This window comes from Neomonachus schauinslandi, chromosome 3 (genome assembly GCF_002201575.2).
Source record: "Neomonachus schauinslandi chromosome 3, ASM220157v2, whole genome shotgun sequence".
Taxonomy (NCBI): Eukaryota; Metazoa; Chordata; class Mammalia; order Carnivora; family Phocidae; genus Neomonachus; species Neomonachus schauinslandi.
Genome location: NC_058405.1, coordinates 185,037,097 through 185,056,345, shown reverse-complemented (window position 1 = coordinate 185,056,345; position 19,249 = coordinate 185,037,097). Strand labels below are relative to the sequence as shown.

Sequence of the window (19,249 nt, the reverse complement as noted above, 5' to 3'; positions counted from 1 at the left end):
GCATGGCACTGCTTTCATCTCCACTTTTTCTGGAACACGAACCCAGCCCCATGATGTGAAGACATTTATCAGACCGTAGGATCACAACTGTATTTTACTCCAGAGATCGACTGATCTTGCGTTCCCGATGCTTCAGTTGCTGCTTTCCGAGAACGTACAACGTACCCAAACAAGACCCATGACCTTAACGTTTGTGTTTGAGACATGATATGTAGTGGTTCTCTTCTACAACATAGATGCTCCCTTTGTTTGTTTGTTGTCGCTTTTAACTTTTCTCATACCTTTATGATGTACCTTTGCTAAAGAGGTTTCCAGAAAGGGTAGAAGTTCCAAGCTGGCAGAGTAGAGACTCTTCTATTCTTACGTGAGAGGATAGAAGTTCCAGAATGGAGAAAAGATCTCCCCGAAGTCATGTGGAGAACGATGGGAACGCATCTGGGATGGGGTGGGTGCTGGGAGGCCTTAAAACCCAGGCAGAGGAAGCCAGCGTGGGAGACAGTGATGGTAGCTGGGTGCCCACAAGTCTGACATGACAGAGAAGGGTTCTTTTTTAGGAACTTAACCCTGAGCTACCAGCAGCCTTCGCTGTTCTTTATACAATACCACCAATTAAAGGGCTTCCAGTTCGCACAGTAGTAAGGGCCTGAGGCCACAGGGGAGGAGAATACACCCAGAGATGGGCCCTCTCTGGCATAGCCCCTGCTCATATATTCCTCCTCTGCTTCTGTCCGTTACCAAAGGGTCTGCCTGCGTCTGTGGATGGGGAGGGGAAGGACATTTTTAGAGGACTATCACCATCTTTCAGTGATAATTCCATTCCTCACGTGAGGGCTCTTGTCTTCAAAAGCTAATTTTTAAATACCAAGATTGGATGAAAAAACAAAGTTAAAACGAATCCACATTTCCTTTTGCTTTCTGGAAATGCCATCTCTTCTCTCAGAGTGAACTCGCCCCCTTTCCCTGAACTGCGTCTGTCCCCAGAATTCCAGCAGGGAAGGCTCTCAGGGAACTGGACACCTCACAGTGGAGAGAGGCCGTCCCAGGGAAGCTTCTCTCCCTGCTTAGAGCCTCCTTCACTGCCCTTCTCCACGTACCCAGCCAGAACTCTCAGGGACACACTTCTTTGCCAACTGCTCTGAGGAAAAAAAGAACGATAGCCCAGTCATTCTTAGATGCTCACCATCTCTTCAGGCAATGCATATGCTCAGGTGGTGTTGGTCATTTTATCGCGAAACAAGGAAGGCCAAAAAAGTGTGCTCGGGGACAGTGTGAGTGAGAGGTTCTGAGCTGTGCGGGAGGGACTGGAGCTGGCTGGGAGGGTGGCTGCAGCTATGGTGGGAGGAGGAAGAGGGGAGGCCTACGGGCAAGGGTGAGCACAAGCAAAAGGAGAGGCCACAAGAGCTGTGGGGACAAGGGCCCTTACAGGTCAGAGTCAGCCAGGAGAGTGGCTGCAGGTCTAAAGGCCTGAGGAGCTGGGGGTTTTGTGGATACATCGAAGGCCACAGAATGTTACGAAGGAGAGGCATGCAGCCCAGGCCTGGCACGTTGGCAGGCACCTGCCCCACCCCGACACCCGGATTCAGTAGGTGTGGGGCCCAGAAATCGCCCCGGTGACTCTGATGCAGGTAGTCTGTGGACCATACTCTGGGAAATGCTGGGCGAGGCTGTAAGTGAGTGTTAGAGATGGATATACGTACACAGGTGGCTTCAAGGGAAACTGAAGTGGCGTGCCAGGGCTTCAGCACCGAATCCGGCCTCAGGTGCGCGGGGAGGGCTCGGAGGGAGTCCAGTCGACCGGAGGGGAACCGGCCACACTCAGGCCCCACTTACACGCTTCCCATATGCATACGTGGGAGGCACAGGCCTGCCTTTCGGAGATTTGTCTCTGCTACAGGGACGTGACAGGTCTATAAATGCCTGTGATAAGGGAAGCACAAGGTGAATTTAAAGGAAGAAGAGAGAAAAGAATAAATGAAAAAAATGAGAAGAGATTACACACTTCAGAAAAATCAGGAAAGCCCTCTCTTCTCTGAATCCTTCAACTCTTAGCCTACAAAACATGTTCAAGTGACCCTAAAAATATAAATTTTTAAAAAATAAAGCTCGTGGGGCGCCGGCGTGACCCAGTCGGTTAAGCGTTGGACTTCAGCTCAGGTCGGGATCTCAGGGTCCTGGGGTGGAGCCCTGGTGCTGAGCTCTGCACTCAGCGGGGAATCTGCTTCTCTCCCTCCCTGTCTCCCTCTGCCCCTCCTCTGGCTCGTTCTCTCTCTCGCTCGCTAGCTCGCTCACTCTAATATATTTTTAAAAATTTAAAAAATAGGGGCGCCTCGGTGGCTCAGTCCTTAAGCATCTGCCTTCGGCTCAGGTCACAATTCCAGGGTCCTGGGATCGAGCCCCGCATTGGGCTCCCTGCTCTGCGGGAAGCCTGCTTCTCCCTCTCCCACTCCCCCTGCTTGTGTTTCCTCTCTCGCTGTGTCTCTCTCCATCAAATAAATAATTAAAAAAAAAAAAAATCTTTAAAACTGTTTTAAAAAAAATTTTTTTTAAATAAGGCTTTCCTTCAATCCAGCAACACCTACACTCCCGCTCCATCCTTCTCTTTCTCTGCAGATCCAAATTCCTTAGGATTGTCTCCACTCACTCTTTTCACCCCCCTACCTCTCATTTACTCCTTAACTGCTGCTGTCTGGCTCTGGCCAGTGGCCTCCTTTCCTCCAACGCGTCGGTGAACTCCACTGATCCACTGCCCCCTTCTGGTCCTTCCTGCTTTGTCAGCTGCATTTGATCCTTCTGACATCTGGAAATTCTTGTGGATTCTGGGAGCCCCTTTCCTGGGAGTTCTGCTCCTTGCAGGCTCTTCATTTGCTTCCAACCACCTTGTCCCTAAAATGTTTGTTAGTGGATTTTTGGATTTTTGTTTTTGTTTTTTTCTTTTTTTTCCTAGCTGTTGTATATTGAGAACATTCTATGTGCAAATTCTTTAAGTATTATGCATTCACTCCACGCATATTTATTGAGCACTTGTTATGCACCACTGTTTTAAATGGCGGACATACTTGCTGAACAAGACAGTGAAGTCCCTACCATCACATTCTAATGAGAAGAGACAGGAAGTGAATAATTTCAGATAGCAATCAATGCTCTGACAAAATAGGACAGTGCAATGTCAGCATCGGTCTGGTGTGAGAAGGAATGGAAAGAAGTCAGTGTTCAGCTTGTGACAACCAAAACGGGATGGACGAGTCCCCAGCAAGCCAACAGCCATGGAAAGCCGGGCTTTACTCAGAATTTTAAGTCCCTTAAACTATCAACAAAGCAAGATCCAGTGGGGCCACAAACGATTGTCTCATTTACTACAAAGAGCTCCCCCCTGTGGGAGGAGTGCACCTGCCTCTCCCAGCCTGGTGTAGGGTGGAGAGGAGAAATGAAGTAGGCCACAGAGGTCAGAGGCAGATGTCCCTGTTTCCTTCACCGCACCCTCCCTCCCAGGCTGAGGTGGGACCAGCGGATAGAAACCAGGTTCAGGGGAAGCAAGAGAATTGCAGGGTTGATAACCACTTCCTGTAAGTTAGCGGGGAGAATGGGCTGCCCCATAATCCAGACCAAGGTCTGTTGACTAGCCTTACAAACATCTCTACCCCTACCTCTCAAGCTGCAGTTCCTATAACCACCTGGGGCCTGTCGGGCCAACAGCATCGTCTTCCCTTCTGATTTATCCTTCACATCTCAGCCAAAAAGAGCCCCGAAATGTGCGTCTGGTCACCAGTCCCTCTATATTGAACAGTTTATTTTCATTTATTTATTTTTTAAAGAAGGATTTATTTATTTATTTATTTTTATTTTAATCATTTATTTGACAGAGAGAGAGAGACAGCGAGAGAGGGAACACAAGCAGGGGGAGTGGAAGAGGGAGAAGCAGGCTTCCCACTGAGCAGGGAGCCCGATGCGGGGCTCGATCCCAGGACCCTGGAATCATGACCTGAGCCGAAGGCAATGACTGAGCCACCCAGGTGCCCCTGAACAGTTTATTTTTAGAACTTCTTGCTAGTGACCTGGTAATTGCTTTGCAGCTGTCAAAATACACTGTTAAAATAGTCCTTGAAGTGAAGACCAACCTGGCTTGGCAACTTTGGGGTACCTTTTTATTTGGTTTGAAGCTAAGCAGCTTTGACCATAGTTTTCAGTAAACTGAAGGGTGAAGTGGAATGGAGTGAGAAGCAGAGATTTGGTGAATACAGTTGGTTCCCAAACTGTGCACCAAGGCACCCCAGGGCACTGAAGCAAATTCACAAGGGTGCCAAAGGATATTTTAATTTTTAAGGGAAACGCAGCCATTGGGGATGTCTGTTGTACAGTGCTCACTATTAGCTCAAGATAGTTCAGTTTCAACATTATATTGCACCACACTACATTCTTTTTGATGAGCTATCTTTGGGAAACCGAATTTTTTGGTGTTTTGGTGATATGCAAGTACCCCTGAAAAGTCAGTGTGAACAGGGGTGCCGGGGTGACACAGTCGGTAGAGCATCCAACTTTTGGTTTCGGCTCAGGTCATGGGATCGAGCCCCACATCGGGCTCCACACTGAGGGTGGAGTCTGCTTGGGATTCTCTCCCTGTGCCCCTCCCAGCTGCATTCTCGTGCTCGCTCTCTCTAAAATAAATGAAAAAAAAGGAAGTGTGAACAGGAAATGAGGGTGGTTGTGTCCGATCTGATTCCAAGGTTTGGGAAGCTGTGCCGTGCTTAGCAGGCACACACTGCATCAGTAAGCCATTGTGATTATAAATAAAATAAAAATATTTTTTCTCTCAATTTACGTGGCTTTTCTTTTTCCAAAATAATATGACAGCTAATCGGTTAAGATATAAATACTTAACAAGTTGTTTGGACCTAACTACATAATAAAAAAAAAGTATTTATTTAATAGGTTTTTTTGCACTGTGGAAAAATTACTGAGACACTAAGTTCTGTGAACAGAGAAAGTTCAGGAACCTCTAATAAGCCCTTAGTTTTTTGGGTTTTTTTTTTTTTTCCAGATTTTATTTTTAAGTAATCTTTACCCCCAACAGGAGGCTCAAACTCATAACCCTGAGATCAAGAGTCACATACTCTACTGGCTGGCTCAGTCGGTAGGGCGTGCAACTCTCAATCTTGGGGGTCGTGAGTTTGAGCCCCATGGTGGGGGTAGAGATTACTTAAAATATGCCTTTCAGAGGATTAGAAACATATGCTCATGCATTACCATCACTGAAAGCCACAGCAACAAGTGGGTATTGGCCACCCCCTTCTGAACCCTGAGTCAGCTCTTGGTTCCATGGAATGCTTTTGAATTCTTGTACTTATTAAAGAAAATGTTTTCAAAGGAAAAGAAGGCATTTATTCAAATTTCCTAAGAGTGGCTTTTTTAAGTGACTTGATTTATTCAAATCATCCCCCAAATAGCTCTTCTCAATTATAAGAGGATAAGCAAGATTATTAACACTTGAATGTTTTATATATAATCATTACTTTCATTTGGGGCTAAAGTATGTGCATTAGACCCATAGAACATGATAATCTGAATATGGTGCACAGGGCAGTTGTACATGATTGGTGTACCTCTTTACAGAACTCGAAATTTCATTTCATTTTTTATATGTTATAGAGATTGATAATGGTCATTTCTTTTCTTTCCTGGTATGGTGGCCATACACACTTTATTCAGGGCCCAGCCCTTGGTCAGGATTGGAATCCAAATCCTCTCTTCCGGCAGATTGTCTAATTATTACTCTCTTTTTTAATTGGCTTGTATTCAGCAACAATCTGCAATACGTTTTGTACAATTAGGCTAAGGTTTTTCTTGGAGGGTTCACATTTACTTAAAAGTAGACACTTTGGATATTCAAGAGGTTTTATGACCATAATGATCCTCAAATATTTCCAGACTCAAATGATGCCGTTCTGGCGGTGTCAGAATTCTGAGACCTCAGTGTGGATTTGATTGTGTTTTGAAGGAGGCATGCAATCATTTGCTGAAAAAAACCTTGCCTCTCCCACAGGCACCTCCTTGGTCTCCCTGGGGAGGCAAGTGGCCACAGGGAGTGCCCCCTCTAAAAATGTCATTGCACAACAAGAGACTAACCACTTAAAAATTAAGTCGCTGTTTGTGACAGGCCCCTGAGCAGAGCAGGAAAATAATAGAAAGCCCACCTTCCTAATAATGTGACTAATTTGATGCCAGGGTCTTTAAAATGGATTCAGACCACACTGTCTCCAACGAAAGAAATGAGCCTCTCCTGGTGAGAGGTGCTTCCTGAGAGGTTGACTAGTAGAGACGTCAGCGGGCCCTCAAAGCTGGCTAAGGACAATGTTGACAAAGGGGTCAGAATTGTAGAATCCACTGTCACCTTTCCCCATGGGGCTGGAACCCATCCAGCCTCAGTATCTTAGTTCTAAGACTAGAGTCTGCCCAGCACCACTATCCAGCAGGACACACCCCCAGGCTCTAGCGGAAACCACAGGAGTCACACTTAGGACATTGTGGGGAGATTGTTGAGAAGGACCCAGAGAATACCTCTGGGAAGGGGCTGAAGTTTTCCTGGGATACAGAATGGAGTTGCAGATGAATTTCTAAGACAAAAGAGGATGTGCATATTTTTGGGAACTTGATATATAGGGTCAAATGCTTTCCAGAAAGGTTTGTACCCATTTCCACCCTTAGCTATGCCCAAATTTACTACACCAACCACGTCCTGGGCTGTGTTGAGGGTCACAGGGTCCCAGACCACCTGCTGCTGAGGGAGCCTGCATGAGGCCCGTGCAGGATTCTATGGCCAGACTATGGAACCAGTTCCCAAAGGAATCCTTTCCTATCCTCTGTTTAGTTCAGCAAACAATCCCTGAGCCCTGGTGAGGGTCCTTGTACAAGATCAGCTTTTTCTGGACACTGATGTCCTTCAGTATGTTAATAGGCTTTCTGTAAAAAAAAAAAAAAAAAAAAATCTGTGGACTATTACTCAGCCATCAAAAATGAAATCTTACCATTTGCAATGATGTGGATGGAACTAGAGGGTATTATGCTCAGCGAAATAAGTCAGAGAAAAACAATTATCATGATTTCACTGATACAGAATTTAAGAAACAAAACACGGCCATAGGGGAAGGGAGGGAAAAATAAAATAAGATGAAATCAGAGAGAGAGCCAAACCATAGGAGACTCTAAACTATAAGGAACAAACTGAGGGTTGCTGGATGGGAGGTGGGTGGGGGGATGGGGTTACTGGGTGTTGGGTATTAAGGAGGGCACGTGATGTAATGAGCACTGAGTGTTATAGGCAACTGGTGAATCACTAAACTCTATCTCTGAAACTAATAATACAGTATGTGTTAATTGAATTTAAAATTCTAGGTCAAATTTGGAATGAGCTACATGTTAAACTTTCCTCTTAGAGCCTCCTTCATATGTTAAAGACCCAGGGAGTCTGTTTTCTTCCTGTTCTGTTCTGCAGAAAGAAAACCCTTCCCAAACAACAACAACAACAACAACAGAGAAAACCCTTCCCATTGCTTACCCCAGCACTTCGCCAAACAGGATTGCTTTAACCGCTCAGGCACAGCTTGGAGCAGAGAAACAGTTGGGAGGTGCCGGGCTGCATGAAGATGGGGGTCTCACCACTGAGTCCAGTGAGACTGCGTTTGGCTCTGAGGCAGAGGTGGGAACACGGTAAGTTCTGTGAGTTCCTGGGAGGTCAGAGGAGCAGAGAGCACTGCAGGCTGGAGAGAGGGAAAGGGGGACTCCAGGCAGTGCATGCAAGGTGGGCAGCTCAGATGACTGGGCCATGGCCCACCCCACACACCAGGCTGGAAATGAGTCGAGCAGGACTCTGTGATCCCAATGAGAGATGAACCATGAGCATCACAGCATCTTCCGAGGCTGATTCACCTCCCTCTGTTCCCCTTCAACCTGGAAACCACCAGAAGTCAATGCCCACACCGCAGCGCTCCTCCTTCCTCAAGCTGTCTTTGTTGTTCATGGAAGTCTGACTGGCTTTGGAGATTAGAGCCGGGAGCCCAGTATCCTCCTGGCTACTAGTATGACTCAGTTGCAGATGACAGAAAACCCAACCTGAACCAGCCTAAACGAAGAGAGATGTGCTGGCTTGCATAAATGAAAAGTCCAGAGATTGGTATGGTGTTAGGTACAAGTCAACCCAGAGACTCAAGCAACCTCATAGAACTTACCGTCCCTCTGCCTCTTGGTTCAACTCTTCTATCTGTGTGGGCTGCAGTCTCCACCTCTCACATAGCCCTAAGTTCAAGGCTCACCACCCAGGCCCAAGCTTCTTCCCTTCGCAGCAACTCAGTCAAAAAATCCCAGGAGGGGGCACCTGGCTGGCTCAGTCAGTGGAGTGCATTGATCTCGGAGTCCAGAGTTCCAGCGCCATATTGGGCTAGAGCTAACTTAAAAAAAAAAGAAAAAGAAAAAAGAAAAAAATCCCAGGTCTCACTCTGATTGGATCAACTAGGGTCATGTGCCATCTCTGAGCCAATCAGTATAGCCAGGGGTTCCTGGACACTGATTGGCCGGGACCAAATGGCATATTCTGCCTGTGGAATTGGGTTGAGAGTGGGGGAGGGGAAGTTCTTTAGGAGGCAAACTGGACACCATTTCAGGAGATTATTGCCAAGAGAAGGTTGATGGGATGGCTGCTGGTGACAAAAACAACATATGTTGTACCTTGTGGAATCCTCATTGGCGCCAGTCACAGGCTGCTAGGCCTTCTCCGTCAATAATGCATCTATCATTCCCCTAGTATATAAGGTCACTGTTGCAGGCGGCCTTAGAATGTTTCGGCTGTGTTTCCTAATGTCACCTCTCTGAACTCAGAGCAGACCCTGGGAGTGGAGACCAATGTCTCTGTAGAGGAAGGCCTGGGGAGAGCCCTGCCCTCTTCCCTGGCTGACCCCATCCTTCCCTTCAAGGGCGTGGAGCTAGGGATTGACAAGCAGCCACACTGCAAAATTGGACTACCCCATTAAAGCTGGGACCAGGGTTTCTGTCCCCATGAAGCAGCTGTCACCAGGCAGGAACCACGAAGCAGCCAGGGCCCGAGGCAGGCAGAGTTGGCCTGTCCCCCGGACCCAGGAGGCATGGCAGAAGGCTGGGCACTGGGGATCTAGGTCTTTGGACCCCTGGGCCAGCAACGGCAGCCGAGGAGAGGTGGCACCAGATCGTGGCACTCGGGCCTAGGGCAGCCTAAGGGGCAGCTCGGAGAGTGCCAGGGAGTGCAGCTGGGAGCCTCGGAACTCCAGCCCTGCATTCTCTGCAGCTCAGGACCTGGGACTGGGACTTAGGTCAGCAGTCACTGTGAATAGCGAGCAGAGAGGACCAAGAGCTGGACCTGCCCTAGGAAGGTGCTGCGCACACCAAGCCTTTCAACGGGTTAAGCAAGAAGGAGCCCAGGGGGCCAGAACCCAAGGAGGAACCAACCCTGGCCTCAGCTTGGGCTCTGGGGAGGCCTGGGGTCTCCCCTTGAGGAAAAGAAGGACCAGATCAGCTGCCCAGAGAGAAGGCTTGGGAAATGACCACTGCCTCTCATGTCTGACTGGGGCTCCAGAAACAGAGAGGAAGGAAGGTCTTTTAGTTGGGATAGGGGTGGCTGAGAATGCGGTCCCTGGGGCTCTTTCCTGGCCTGAACGGAACCCCGCAGAGCCCCCTGCAGTTCCCCTCTGGCCACCAGAGGGAGCCCGTCCCTCACAAATCTCCCAATTTGGGCAGCATGGGCAGCCCTGTCCTTGCCTTTGGAGAGGCTTTGGGAGTAGGATGGATGGGACTCTGGGCTCCGAGAACAGGTCCCCAGGCAGTGATAAATAGTGTGCTAGTCTCAGGACTAGAGGAGAGTGGGGGACTGGGCCGAAGGCAGCAAGGACTGTTCCAGGCCGAACCTTCGGTGGGGTGAAGCCATGTGGTCAGGCTGGGCAGCTGGGACAGAGGATGCAGGAAGCTTGATGCAGACATGGGACATTAAGAAAGGCAGCCCTGAGCCTAGCTCCTGCCTCACACTCCTGTTCCCATTGCGCACAGGAGGAGACTGAGGCCCAGCAAGGTTCAGCTATTTGCTCTGTATTGACATGGCTGTCATGTCTGTATCTGGATGGGGCTCAGCCTCTCACCTCCTTCCTAGAGGTTTTGAGGGGAGTAGTTCCTTCCGATCAGGGCCATAGCCTGAGGGAGCCTGGGAACCGGATGCCAGTTCCATGTGTTGCCTGCTATGTGGTCTTCTTGCCCCCTGGGCCAGACTCCCACCCTGGGCTCTGGGCCTTGGGGACATCTGCAGGGTTGAGCTGCCCTGAGAAGCAGAACAGAGAGCAGCTGGTCAGTCTTGCCTCAAGAGCCTGTGCAAGTCATGTGGGGTGGGGGCCCAGGGTCAGAAGTTCCTTCCAGCCAAGGCCTTGATCTGACCCTGACCCTGGCATCACTTCGGATACAGCTCAATGGGGGACAGGCAGCGTGGGGCTTGAGCAGCCCAGTGAGGACACTCCACGCTGTCCTCACTCCACAGGCTCCAACCCCTGTGAAGGGCAACCCCCCCCAAAATGGGGCACCCGGCAGACACCACAAATGTGGGTGGGGGAGACAAGGGTGTGGAATGCTGTTCTACCACCAAGAGGTGTCCTGTGGTGTCCAGAGGAGGGACCTTCTCTCTCCTGCTCCTGTCTGTATCTTAGGAGCTTAGAATGGAGTCTGGCACCATGACAGCATTCGGTACATATGCGAATGAATGAATGAATGAATAGAATAGAATAGAATAGAATAGAATAGAATAGAATAGAATAGAATAGAATAGAATAGAATAGAATACTATGTGCAGGGAAACATGGTGAATAAGACATGGCCCCTGACCTCAGTGGGGGACAACCAAAACACACACACACCAGCAAATAGACAAGCTCACTTTGTGAGAAGTGTTATGTGGCCGAGGGACAGAACTGGGGAGGGCCTTCTTTACGTCAGGGACAGAGAAGGCCTCTCTGGGGAGATAACGCGGGCCTGGAGACCTACCATGGATCAAGTTATGAGAGGTCTGGGAATCAGACATTCCTGGGGCAGGAATAGCAAGTGCAAAGGCCCTGAGGGAGGACCAAGCTTGCCTTGGACACAGGGAGGCTGGTGTGGCTGATGAGCCAGGCAGGCAGGGCACAGGATGTAGGGAGAAGTGGCCTTGGGCTCGGAGCTTTTACTTCCTGGGAGGGACAGCACCCAGCTCTCTGTGCTCCCTCGTGTGACCTAAGCCTTATCGCTTCTTGCTAGGCCCTTGTCCTGGCCTATCTGGTTCATACCTCAGCCTCCGTTACTCTGGCCCAACCCAGGCCTCTCTCCGGCCTTCCGGACCCGTGCACCCAACAGCCTCTGACAATTCACCTCAAACACAGTCAGGTCTCCATGCAGCTTGAGATCTTCATCCCAGCCCCTTCCACGTGGTAAATGGCTCCTCCCTGTGCTGGAAGGCTCAGGCCAGAGCCTGGGGGATCCTTGCCTCCGACACCCATTCTATCCCTGAATCTTGACACTTAACCCCATGGGTTATCTTTTTTTTTTTTAAGATTTTATTTATCTATCTATCTATCATCTATCTATCTATCATCTATCTATCATCATCTATCTATCTATTGGAGAGAGAGAGAGAAAGCACGAGCAGGGTGAGGGGCAGGGAGCCCGATGCGGGTCTCGATCCCTGGAGTCCGGGGTCATGACCTGAGCTGAAGGCAGACGCTTAACCAACTGAGCCACCCAGGCGCCCGTACCCCTGTGATATCTTAAATACACCTGTTTCTCTTCCACCTGGCACTTCCCCTTAATCCAGTTCCCCTGCCTCTGCAGATGTCACTTTAATGTTTTCCAGGGAGCTTTTCTGCCTACAACCATTCCATGGCTTCCCCAAATCCTCCTTCAGTACCTGGTCCAAAGACTGCCCGCCCCCTTTGCCCATGCACCCTTAGCACCCTCAGCACCCTCCTGCACGGGGCCTGCCCATGCAGCACTCCTGCCCCCCAAACTGTCCCCCATCTTTCTCATCCTCCTGGCCCTTCTAGTCTCGGCTTCAATGCCGCCTCCCGAGGGAAGCCCTCCCTGCTGTCAGGTCCTCCTGTCTTTGTGCTCAGGGTCCCGTTATCCATAGATGCTCCTTAAGGAGTTGTGGATGGACACCTCAGGTAATAGCCCCATCCTCCCACCCCTTGCTGCCCGTAGGTGTCTAGGACTCTCTAACGAAGTAAGTGGGGGCCTGAGGGGGAGGGAGGGCAGAGGAAGATAGGAGGGTGATGGGGGGTGGGTATCAGCAGAAGCTGGGGTCCCAGGCTTCTTCCTCTGAATAAAGCAGAGTGTAAGTCAGTTCAAATGTGAGGCAGTGACTCCCACGTGGCCGGAGTGTTGGGGGACAGGAGTGGGGAGGGAGTGTGCATGGCTTCTCTGTCCCCACCTCGTCCTCTGCCCACAGCCATTCCTGTCTGTGGGGTAGACTTGGGCACTCTAGCTTGAGAGGTGTCCCTCCTAAGGATTGTGCCCCACCCCAATTCTGGCCGCCCTTTCCCTTGCGGCCCTGAGTGTCTCACTTGGACTCTCAAGAAAGGCATCTTTAAGACTGCATTCAGGGGGCGCCTGGGTGGCTCAGGCACTTGAGCGTCTGACTCTTGATGTCTCCATCTCAGGATTGTAGGACTGAGCCCCCTTCGGGCTCTGTGCTCAGCAGGGGGTCTGCTAGAGATTCTCTCCCTCTCCTTCTGCCCCTCCCTGCCCAAAATAAGTAAATCCTAAAAACAAGACAAAAAAAGACCACATTCAGGAGGGACAGAGGAGGCCCAGGATGGCCCAGTTGGTATAAGCCGAAGCAGAACCCATACTTTTACTCAGTGAATCGATTGCCCCACAAAGTGAGCCCTGCAGACAGTAGCCCATTCTTAGCACCCCTAACAGCTAGGGGTCAATCCTCGCTGACCCCCTAGAGACTGGGCACCACCATGATTCAGGGGCACACTGGATGCTTGCAGGAGGCTTCTGCTTGTGAAGCTCAGCTGCAGGCCCCAGGTGAGAGAACAAGCCCCAGGAGGCTTTATCAGCTCTAATAGCTCCCTTCCCCCAGGGCTTGAGCTTCACTGAGTTTTCCTGACTGCTCACAACCGGCGTCTGAAACTCTTAAGTGCCCACCTACCATCTTTACCATGCTCAAGGGGAAGGCTCGCCTGCCTGCCTAATCAAGGTCCACTTCTTTCTCCAGGCAAGAGCTTGGAGAATTAGGGCAAGGCTGCATGAGTGCCCTGAAAAGGAAGTCCAAAGGGACAAGGTGCCACATGCCACCACCAGGGGGAGCCACGGTCACCAAACTAACTGGGTGAGGACCCAAGCAGAGGCCAAAGTTAGGGGCTGTCCCACTGGGAAGTGGCTTATCTGAGGTCTTGGCCCTGCGTTCACACTTGGCCCGTACCACCACCCACCCACCCCAACCCTGGAGTCTGGGTAACAGCAGCACCTCGTGTAGCCAGTTCCTTCGTGTGCCTGAGGATGTGGACATTGCCTTCCAAGGCACCCTGATCCACCTGGCATCCAATAATGTGGTCCTGGGAAAAGGCTCTTGGTAGAATCAGTAGACCGGCCCCAGTAAGCAGCCTCCCCTTCACAGCCCCTAACTCCAGTGCCCTCCCACAGGGCTTGGTGGCCAGCAGCAGCTCAGTCCTTAATCTCCATGGTGACCCACCACGCTGCCCCAAGGACATACCCACCCCTCCTTGCCCACTGGGGTCTTCAGCCCACTATCCCCAAGAAATACAGCTGGGCCTGAGCCCAAGATCCCCCCAACCACCCACCCCCCATCCTTGCCCGCTCCCCAGAAGGTCTAGAAAACTGAAACACAGAAAAACCAGGCTTGAGACAGCTTTGTTAGAACAACTCAGCAAAATAAAATTCCGGTTTATTGTTGGACAACATTGTTTCACACATACATCAAACAGGCCAAAAAAAATAAACAGCAACTTCATAGACAAAAAAGGAAAAAAAGAAACCTTTTATCTTTGGCCTTTTTAACCATCTCATACAAACCCACTACTTATAGTACAGCTAAGTACATACACAAAAAAAGTTACTGGAATGCTCGGAATAAGATTGTTTTTTTGTTGTTGTTTTTGCTTTTTTTACAAGGTTTTTTTTCTCCTTTGAGATTATAATGAACATGGTCACACCACAAGTAAAGTCAGAAGTAGGACAGAGAACGCTCCAAAGGCTGGTTTGGTCATCCGAGATCATTAAAAATGGCTGACCCCTAACAATATGTACAAAAATATAAAATGTAAATAAAAAATACAAACAAATTTTCCTTTTTAAAGTACTTTTAAGAAAAAAAGCAGGGCCTTGGAAGTTTTGGTTCTTTTTTCCTCCCCTGTTGCAAATTCACGTTGTGGTTTTGGCTGGGTGGCGGAGAGCGTGTGTCATCTGCGGGTGGCGCTGCCCGCGTTGGGCAGGCGGGCGGGACTCTCTACTCGAAGGTGACCACGTTTAGATTCTGAGACGGGAAGTGGAGGGTGAACAGGTCACGGCGGCCTTTTTTTTTTTGTTAAGTTTAACTTTTCCTTTTTTGCTGTCTAGTCATCCTCATCAGTCTTCTGCTTCTTGGTGTCGACATCATCATCCTGCGCAAAGAAAGATGGTCAAGGCCCCTGCAGCCCACGGGGCCCACCCCCACTCCTGCAGGCAGAGGCAAGGGCCAGGCACTGGCTGCTCCAGAGGCTTCCAGAGCTCTGGGAAGGCAGGCCTGTGCTCCTTCCTGTTCCTGCTCAAGATAAGGGAGCCTTTCAGGACCACACCACAGAAATCGGCCCCCCTGACTACCGTGCCTCACATCCCAGCCCCCACCCAAGCCAGAACCCACCTCATCATCTTCAGCTGCCCGTTTGCCCGTAGCTGCCTCGGCCTCCTCATCTTCATCTCCATCCTCTTCCTCACCTGCAGAATCAAACCCAGGGTAAACCACACTGCCTCCCGTCAACCTGGCAGGAAGAATCTTGGTACCCTACCCACCCAGTGACAGCCTGAACTTGGGTGGGGACACGACTTCACACTGCAGCTCCTCAGGGGACCTCCCAGTGACAGGTTCTCCAGGGAAGAACTGTCCCTGATCTCTGCTGCCTGACAAACCGGGCAGTCAGGGCAGCTTGCCACCCATGCAGGCACTGGTCCCCAGACGAGGCAAGAAGGCACCGGTGGGAGCACGGGTGTGTGGGGCAGTTTCACTTCACGAGCCTAAACCCAGAGAAGTCATAGCCCCACAGTACCAACCCAGCTGCAGGTGGTCCGCTGGTCTCCAACCCCAGGAACCTCTAGACAAGGCCAAGGAAAGGAACCCCCTAAAAGGGGAGATAAACGAAGCTACTCACCATCGCCTTCCTCCTCCTCCTCCTCTTCCTCCCCCCCTTCTTCCTCTTCTTCATCTACCTCATTGTCAGCCTCCTGCTCCCCATTTTCCTCATTCTCCTCGACAGAAAACATACCAGGTTGTTAATGATGACAGACCACCACTCCTGCCCCATCCCTTCCCCCAGGCCCCACCCAATGCATCTGCAGCCCCAGACCAGGCAAGAGACCTCAGCTCCTCTTCCTAAAGCTCCACCAGGAGACAGTGATGCAGGAACCACTCAAGGGCTCAACCTCCTCGCTCACCCCAAACTAAGCCCAAGCTGGAGTGAGAGAACTTCCTGGCCAGGAGTGGCTAGGCATCATGGGCAAGGCAGACACTCACAGCGTTCCCATTAGCAGGCGCGTCTCTTCCATTCTCTGCCTCCTCCACAACTTCCTTCTTCTCCTTTAAGTCCTTCAAAAAGTAAGAGGGAACCAGTAAGTCTTTTCAGAAACCCGGGGCTGGCAAAGAGGCCTAGGGCTCAAGGGTATGAAAGCAGCGCTAGTCTGGATGTCCCAACAGCCCCATGTTACACTTGGAAACACAGGAAGGAGTGGCCACAGGATACCCAGCGCGTCTGTGGTCAGGGTTTCCTCCAATTTCTCAACCCTTAAGAAACGCACCAAAAAGAGCCCCCTGCAGTTGTTCCCACTGCCCCTTACTCATGATTCTTAGGACAAGAGCCATGTGGCACCACGGCCTTAAACCCGTCTGGCCGGGCAGACGAGCCCGGGAACACTTCACTCACACACCCATCACAGACTGGTTTCCAACCAAAGGGAACTCCGCCTCTCACAAGCCCTTCTTGGAAAACAGCAGGTATGTGCCATAAATAAATAAGGTAATGGAGGGAGGGCCCGGGCACTGCGGGAGAACTCCCGTGGGCGGGCTAGGCCGAGGAGGGAATGGGAGGGAGCTAACAAGCAGAACTGGAGGGGGCCGTCTCAAGTCCTCACAGCCCAGCTAAGCACCAAGCCCACGGCAGCCCAGCTCTCTATTAAAAAACCCAAACCCACCAATTCCCTGTATGTGACAGCTGTCCCAGGAGGTCGCAGGTCATCGCCGGGAAACGTGCCCGGGCCTAAGGAACTCGACCCCCGTTCAGAAGCGCGCCGCCCGGTGCGCCCATCTCCCTCCCGGCCTCTCGCCGTCCGCGCGGCGGCTCTCAGGGCCCGTCAGACCGCACCTCGAGGAGCGGACCCGGTCCGCTTTCCAAAGGGCAACGCCGCCGCGGGCGCCCCGAAGCCCGGTAACTTTTTCCACCTGGCCCTGCCGATCCGGCCGCCAACACAAACAGGCGTCGGGCCGGGCGCAGCTCGGACTCCGTCCAGTGACCGGCACCGGGGCACCTGTCGGCCCCATTACCACCGGCTGGCGGGCCGCGAACCCGGGTGCCGCCCGCTCCCGCCCCCTGGCGGCCGAAGCCCCGGGGAGCGGGTGGGGGCGGGGAGAACGCGGCGCGCAGGCGCGCAGGCGCGCAGCCCCCGCCCGGCGGGCTTTGCGCGCGGGCCTCGGCACGCACCGCGCGCGCGGAGCACGTGGCCCAGGGCCGCCGAGTGCGCCCCTGACCCTGGAGACCCGGAGCCTGCGGGCTGCGCTGGCCCCCGCCGCCGCGCTAGTTGCGCGCCGGTCTTTCCGGGCGTCCTGACGCCCCCACCGCAGGCCTTGATGTGCGGGCCTGCCGCTCTGCATTTGGCGGGCAAAGTCCCGCGGGAAGCCGCCCCGAAGTCCACGGGGCTTTCTCAGTCCCGCAGCCCGAGGCCGTAGGGGACGCGCTCCATGGACCTATTTATTGCTCCCGGCGGGAAATCACCTTGGAGGAAAGCGAACGCGGACGTCCGCAGGGGGGAGGGCCGACCCTCCCCCCACCCAACTAGTTCCCGGGCTGGGCCCAGAGGGGGCCCGCTGGAGCCCTTGTGGAGATCCCAGTCGCAAGCTCCACTCCGCCGGGGGAGTCACCCCTGGGAGAAAGCCAGAGGTGACGCTAGGGGCACAGAGGTTAAGGAGACGCCAAGGTGACTCCTGCCCGTCCCCAAAGGGGCACGAGAGGGGCGCGGACCAGAGGCTTAGATAAAACAGCCGATCTGCCTTAAAGTGCCGCGCTCCCGCCGAGAGCGGAGACGAGACGCTCCCCGCGCGGGCCGCTGGAACGACCCGGCGCGCAGAACCGGAGCTGCGCCAAACGCGCAGGACCTCAAAACCGAGGGCAGTGAACCCACAACACCAGGCCCCGACAACCCCCGGCACCCGGCTCGACCCCGCAATCGGCCAGCCGCGGCCACAGCTTTTGTTCGTCCGCATCGCCTCCGGGGCGGCCGCGCACACGGTGTTCCCGGGCAGCCGCGGGGGGCGCCCATCGTCGCCCCGGCGCGCCGTTCCTTCACTTTCCGTTTCCTCCCCAACGGCGCGTGGGCTCGCCTCCTCCACAGCCAAACCCGGCACCGCTGGTGAATTATTGAGGCTGGGCGGCTGCTCCCGGCGCACTCTCCCCGGAGGACGCCTACCCCCGCCCTCCCTGAGGGCACCCAGAGCGGAGAAGACCTTCACACCTCCGCGGAGACAATCGACGTCGCGGTCGGCCGACCCGCTGCCCGACTCCGCCTTATCAGAGCTTAGTCCAGACAAACCACCTCGAACCCACTGTAAGGCGCGAAACGAGGCGGCCCGGCTCCGAACAAAGAGCAGCGCCGCCGGCGGGTGCTCGTTGCGGAGCAGCCACTTCCCGCAGCCGGCCCGCGCCCGCACACGCGCCCCCCCCCCCCAGCACTTCCGATTCCAAACGCGCTCGAGTTTCAAAGTTATTTCCGTGCGCCCTGCGGGCTGACGACCCCCAGCCCGGCCCCTCTCCTCCCGCCACCTTCCAGACCACTCACAAACAAGTTTCAGGAGCCGTAGAACACCCGCCACCCGAGCCCCTCAGCCCCCGCGCCCGCCCTCCAGGGCCCCGAGGGCGCCCGGCCCACTCCCCGACGGGCATCACGCCTGCCGCCGCGCTTCCCGCCCCCTCCCCCGCACACAAAAGAGTGGGCTGCCTGGGGGCCTAGGCCGGGAGGAGAGGTCTCTCCGCCGGAGGAACAGACAGCGGGTTCGGGGCAGCCCAGACGCCGCGCGCGCGCCAAACACCGCTCCGGCGGCAGCAGCGCGCGGACCCCGAAGGGGCGGGCGGCGTCCAACCTCACCTTGGTGGTGATCTCGGAGCTGGTGTCCACGGCCGCGTCTGACATGATGGGGCACGCCGGTGATCCGATGCAGCGGATTAAAAAGAAAGCAAGAGTTCGGGGACTCTGGCGAGAAAGCTGCCGGAGTCCGCGGTGGCGGAGGAGGCGCGCGGCGGAGGTGGTTGCGGCGAACGGGGAGCCGGACACGGGAACAATGCAAAGATGGCTTTTCAGAGCAGCCAGTGGGGAACTCACGCGGCGCCAGAACCTTTAATATAGATTAGTGGGCGGCGCTCGGCCTCCTCTGCCCGAATGCTATTGGCTGAGCGCAGGGAGCGGGCGCTCGCTCATTGGCTCGATTCCGAACAATGGGCAAGCGTGCTTAAAGCGGCAGTGCCTTGGTGCGTCCCGCGCTGCGCAGTCGCCGGCCGCACTGTCATTCAGGGCTTTAGTTTGCCGGGTCTCGGCGGCGCCGGCGCCGCGGGGGAGGGGCGCACGAGCGCGCTCAGGGCGCGCGCTCCCGCCGCTGTTTTGCTGGGGCTGCTGACGCAGAAGGCCAAAGCGCGGCAAAGCCGCCCGCCCAGCCCCCCGTCCTCCCCTCCCCTCTACTGCTCGGAAGGAGGGGGAGGGAAGAGGAGGCGGTGGCCGGCGCGCACGACGGCTGCCAGCG

At 53.5% G+C, this 19,249-nt stretch overlaps 1 protein-coding gene across 2 annotated transcripts; it reads right to left on the bottom strand.

Moving 5' to 3' along the window:
- Positions 1–13,907: 13,907 nt before the first annotated feature.
- Positions 13,908–18,835, bottom strand: PTMA (prothymosin alpha). Of its 2 annotated transcripts, none has more exons than XM_021690355.2 (5): positions 18,601–18,835; positions 15,764–15,835; positions 15,402–15,495; positions 14,897–14,970; positions 13,908–14,657 (listed from the first exon to the last, which is right to left on the bottom strand). In XM_021690355.2, the coding sequence occupies exons 1-5, from the start codon at positions 18,643–18,645 to the stop codon at positions 14,610–14,612; spliced, it is 333 nt and encodes a 110-aa protein (XP_021546030.1). In that variant the 5' UTR covers positions 18,646–18,835; the 3' UTR covers positions 13,908–14,609. The 2 variants fall into 2 exon arrangements, with proteins under 2 accessions (XP_021546030.1, XP_021546029.1); XM_021690354.2 differs by having other exon boundaries at positions 15,402–15,498; positions 18,601–18,821.
- Positions 18,836–19,249: the final 414 nt, after the last annotated feature.